The sequence below is a fragment of the Nematolebias whitei genome, chromosome 20, assembly GCF_014905685.2.
Source record: "Nematolebias whitei isolate Nwh7 chromosome 20, NemWhi1, whole genome shotgun sequence".
Classification (NCBI taxonomy): Eukaryota; Metazoa; Chordata; class Actinopteri; order Cyprinodontiformes; family Rivulidae; genus Nematolebias; species Nematolebias whitei.
The window spans coordinates 5,548,079-5,553,532 of record NC_056517.1 but is presented as its reverse complement, the minus strand read 5'-3'; the positions used below and the strand labels follow the sequence as shown (position 1 = coordinate 5,553,532).

At 39.3% G+C, this 5,454-nt stretch overlaps 2 protein-coding genes across 2 annotated transcripts in view; one reads left to right on the top strand and one right to left on the bottom strand.

The window, feature by feature from the left end:
• The window catches only part of LOC119426815 (SCO-spondin-like), a 224,330-nt gene extending 222,101 nt beyond the window's left edge, over positions 1–2,229 (bottom strand). The window contains exon 1 of the mRNA XM_037694396.1: positions 2,081–2,229. Within this exon, the coding sequence (XP_037550324.1) occupies positions 2,081–2,229 (149 nt within the window). The remainder of the gene's footprint in view (positions 1–2,080) is intronic.
• The window catches only part of aoc1 (amine oxidase copper containing 1), a 16,005-nt gene that overhangs the window by 4,119 nt on the left and 6,432 nt on the right, over positions 1–5,454 (top strand). Inside the window, exon 2 of the mRNA XM_037694220.1 lies at positions 2,915–4,453. Within this exon, the coding sequence (XP_037550148.1) occupies positions 2,917–4,453 (1,537 nt within the window). The 5' untranslated portion in view covers positions 2,915–2,916. The remainder of the gene's footprint in view (positions 1–2,914; positions 4,454–5,454) is intronic.

The window sequence follows — 5,454 nt, the reverse complement described above, 5'->3', positions numbered from 1 at the left end:
CTTTGTGTGTTACCTGTTGTTTTGTCTGTACAGCACTTTGGTTGGCTTTGTAGCTGTTTTAAGTGCTTTATAAATAAAGTGGTATGGTATGGTATAGTCACTGAGGATTGATGGGTAGTTTTCTTTGGTACTGGAAGGATGGCAAGATGTTTTCCACAACACTGGAACCTTCTCCTGGGTCAGGCTAAGGTTGAAGAGGTGCTACAGAACCCCACAGAGCTGCTATGCACAGACCTTCAGGACTCTGGGACTGACACCATCTGGACCTGCAGCCTTATTCCGGTTCAGCCTCTCCAGCTGTTTCCTCACCTGACTTCTAGAGACGCAGAGGGGGGAGGCAAAAGAGGCATCAACATCTTCTGATTTGGTTGAAGACCAACATGTAAAAGAAGAAGTGTCCATGACCGAGGTGGTAGATAAAAAAATCTGAGGTGTAACAGGACAGCCTTGGGTCAAAAGAGATTGGTATACAGTATCCGTTTGGCTGTGGACAAGAGGCTAACCCTAACTCGAGGCTCAGTGGGATTAACCTGTATAAATGAAGTCTGAAAAAGAGAGGAGGATGCTGAGTTTGTTCTTGAACTAAACATGTTGAAGAATGTTCATTGGCTCTGTCTAGGCTTCCATCCTTCTGCTCCTTCTTCTGGGACAGTACTATGTTGTATAGACTCATTAAAATATATGATACCAGTTCTTCTATAATTTGTGTGGCTAGACTTAAGAAATAAGGAAGGAGGTCATCAGGGCCTGCATATTTTGTAGTATCTAGATATTTTAACAGTTTAGTAACCTCACTGATAGAGAACAGTAAAAAAGAGGATGTACTCCTACATGTGTCCAGTTAACCACTGTTTTTTTGTCTGTCCAAAGAGGTCTCACTTGTAAATGAGTCTTCAAGGCTCAATGTGATTTATCTGTTTAAATAAAGGTTGAATGAGTATGGTTTACTGAGGTTTCCACCTGGAAACCTTCCATCAGAAGATTTCCTTCCTTTTCTGCATCATGCCAACCAGGTATCTACCTTTGCCTGCCATTGTCACCACATTTATACGTGCTACTCTCAGTCCTACATTCTTGTATTTCCTATTCTCCCTCTGTCTCCTGATGTTTCCCTACTTGTAGTCTTTGAATAACAGTTGTACAATTTCTGCCGACACTCTTTTTGTCAACAGCACTGGTGGTAATCGTTGTTAACCCAGGCATCAACCAATCTGGTATAGTGTCACTTAGATGAATTTGCATGTTAGTTTTAGCAAAAGTGCTTTGTATTCGATGCCCTTCCTGACACAACCATCACCATTTACATGGGCTTGGGACTGGCACAAGAGATACGCTGGCTTGTGCTCCATAGTGGCTGGTTTAGGAGGGGCTTATCAAAGTATTGTTGTTATTAAAATTGTAGATTTTACAGTATGGAGACATGGTCTCTTGTCTGATAAAACTAAAATTGAACTGTTTGCCCAAAACGATAAGGATTTGGAGGAAAAAGAAAGAAGCTTGCAAGTCTGAGAACACCTCCTCAGTATTGAAGTACAGAAGTAGCCACATCATGTAGGGGTATTTTGCTGTAGGAGAGCCTTCACAAACTAGATGGCATTACGAGGAAACAACATTATTAACTTATTGGTCTTATTATTGGTTCTAGAATTGTGCCGCTCAAGGTGGCTTCATGTTGGAGTAGCTCTGTTACATTAATCGTGAGATATTGATTTAGAACTTTAATTCCTCTTTTTTCTAGATATAAATCGCTTTTTTTGGGATGATTATTTCCTTTGGTAACGGATGCTGTGCAGCTGGAAGGATTTTCACTGAAAACCTTTTACATTTGGACATTTGTTATGATGCATAGCCATAACAACAAGGTCGTTTCTTTTACAACCAAGAGCTGCTGATCAACATATCAAAAGCTCAAATAATATCTTAACTACAGCCCCAAATCCCATTGAGTGTTAAAGGAGGCCCCTGTGGGTGCATTCTTGTCTATCTGACAGCAGTGCTTGAGTCCCTGACTGCTGAGATCCTGGAGCTGGTAGGAAACGTGACTCGTGACAACAAAAATACTGGGATCACCCCCCATCACCAGCAGCCGACTGTCTGCAATGACGAGGAGCTCAATAAGCTGCCTAGAGGAGTGACCATCACTCGAGGACGAGTTCTGGCCAGCATTCGGGTAGTCCTGCTGCCCAGGAGGATGAGAGACCCGTTGGTTTCAGGTGGACAGATCGGCATCTGTACCAATATTCTTCAGATCCACTGTGGGGATCCTTCCTGCCCACAGCCATCAGAACCAGATAATCAGAATCAGAATAAGCTTTGTTATCATTGCTCCGAGATACAACAAAAACATGTACGTACATTCGTCCGAAAGATGGACGTAGTGTACGAAGCCGCTACTATAAAAAAAAAAGCGCAGACCTCTTATTCTTGTTCAGAATAATATTTTTGCTTAGATGAGAAAAGGAAAGAAAACATGAGGAGAGATGGTATAAAAAAAAGATCTCTCACACCTTGTCCTAGACAGGGCACGATTTAAGGCATAAAAAAATCTACCACAGCATAGCACATAAATAGATGTGATACATGTACATATAGGCCGGTGAAGACATTGAATTTTAAGGGAAGGTCGTAGCATAGTCCAGAGCCCCCCCTCAGCCATTTTCCAGATAAGAGGTGTTGTTCATCATCAGCTCGGTTGAGGTTCTGTATGTGACAAATTTTTCATTATTCAGGCATTTAAAATAAAAATAATGTTGGGGATCTCAACTGACTAAAAATAAGAAAGCTTCTTTCATCCAGTTTTAAAAAAAGTATGTGTGTTTCTTTATACAGTATGTGTAAATGTGTTTTCAACTGTATGTTTGTCTTTTTTATGCAAGATATTAATGCAAAATATTAATTTATTTCTGTATTTCAGCCATGAGGCTTCTCCTTGTGCTGCAGATGCTCTGTTTGGCTGGTTACCATGCTTCCAGATCCAGAGACTGGGCTCATCATGGTGCTCCTATGTTTGCTGATCTTACAGTACGTGAGATGAAAGCTGTCCGGGCCTATCTACATGGTATTCCAGAAATGAAACTAACTGATGCTAGAAACAAAATTATGAAGAAGAATAACATCCTGCTAATAGAAGTCCATCTGCCAAAGAAACATGAGGCCTTAAAAGCTCTGGACTATGGACAGGCCAGACCCCCTCGTGAAGCTCGTGTGGTTATCCTGTTTGGGAACCAGACTAAACCCAATGTGACTGAGTATATTGTGGGTCCTCTGCCTTCTCCAACGTCTCATGAAATTAAGACTTTTAAGGGAGGGAAACCTATTCAATTTAACTCACGTCCAATAACGTCTGTAGAGTATGAGCATATTAATAACATCCTTGAGAAGATCGCAACTACAGCTCACAAGGTGCTTTTTGAGACAACAGATGGATATTCCTACACTAACTGTTCTCACCGCTGCCTTACATTCTCAGACATTGCTCCTCGTGGACTGGCTTCAGGAGACAGAAGTTCATGGATTATGTTGCAGAAGTTTATAGAGGGTTATTTCATTCATCCAGTTGGATTTGAGGTGCTGGTCAATCATCAAGATTTGGACCCAGAAAAGTGGTTTGTTGAGAAAGTCTGGTTCAACAGCATGTATTTCAACAGTGTTGAGGAACTTGTCGAAAAGTATGAATCAGGAGAAGTACCAAAGATTAAATTGCCTAACCATTACAAGGATGAACTGTATTCCACCTACATACCCCGAGGTCATAGCAACACCCCATCAAATATTCATGGACCAAAGCTTGTTGAGCCTCAGGGACATCGCTATTTCATTGACCGCAACTTTGTTGAATATGCTGGCTGGTCTTTTGCCTATAGAGTGCGCTCCTCAGCTGGGCTTCAAGTATTTGATCTACGTTATAATGGAGAAAAGATTGCCTATGAGATCAGTCTCCAAGAAGCTATTGCCTTCTATGCTGGTGATACTCCTGCTGCCATGCAAACAAAATATATTGATGCAGGCTGGGCTATGGGCACCTCAACTTTTGAACTTGCACCTGGCATCGACTGCCCAGAAATTGCCACTTTTGTTGACCTTTACCACTACTTTGACACAGACAAACCTGTGCGCCACAGAAATGCTCTCTGTATTTTTGAGATGACCACTGCCATGCCCTTGAGGAGGCATTTCAATTCCAACTTTCAGGGAGGATACAACTTCTTTGGAGGGCTGGAGAATACTGTACTAGTGTTGCGAACAACCTCAACAGTTTACAACTATGATTACATCTGGGACTTCCTATTCTACCTGAATGGGGTGGTGGAGGTAAAAGTCAGTGCTTCTGGATATATCCACGCCACCTTCTTTACACCTAATGGACTTCACCATGGAACAAGGGTGAACAACTATGTACTGGGAAATCTTCACACACACCTTATACATTATAAAGTGGACCTGGATATTGCTGGTGAGTACGATGATAAATTATGGCACCTAGTTTCTCAAGTGTTGAGGTGTCTAGTTTCTGTTTTTAGGTCTAGAACTAAAAATAAATAATCTGAATAACAACAAATAACTGATGGTGAAACCATAAAGAAGTATCTTAGTTGATCTACTCAGGCAGACAGGCAGAATTTACTGTAGTAAACTAGAGCACAAATTCAGTCCTTTTATACTATCATCTTCTGCCACAAATAACATTAAATTCAAGTTGTTTATTTTAACTTTGGGCATTAACATTTTAGTCAGTAATCATCCTGGTAGTTTCAAAACAACAGTGACTGTAGGATTAGAAAAATATTTGAAAGGTTGTATATTTAAATATAGTAATATTGTTATACTTCTAAATGTAGTAAACATTGCCAATTACATATATTATGATGCAAATATAATTACATGGCAAAAAACAGATGGCTTAAAACAGATGCAATATTGTTTTGTCAAACAACTTTTACCTTTATTCACAGCCATTATGTAACATTTTAATAAAAGTAGTGTAAAACATTTTATTCGTTTGAAAATTAGGGATGCACCAAGCCACATGTTTTTACTTCCGATCCGATCCCGATACCTAAATCTAAATAACGTTGGATACCGATCCAGTTCCGATATCATCATCATCATTGATTTTATATAAGGCTGTAATAATCTCCTCTCAAGTAAAATTTGTACAAATATATGTATGCATGTCCAAAAAGGCAACTTGAGGTAGTTTAATTAATGTTGAATAAGTTTTAAAGTTAGAATTAAATTCTGCTAACACAAAACATGTTTATTTTTATTAAAGTGATTAATTTAAGTGATTGTTTAAAGTTATTTTATATTTTTTAAATAAGGGGCAGATATAAGATTTTTCTTCTTTCTGCACTCGTTTCATTCAGTGTTTTCTTTTTGATGAATTTGTTTTGTTTCTTTTAAATGAATAAATGAAATAAAAAAAATTAAATGTTAAATGGCTTCAAACATCTG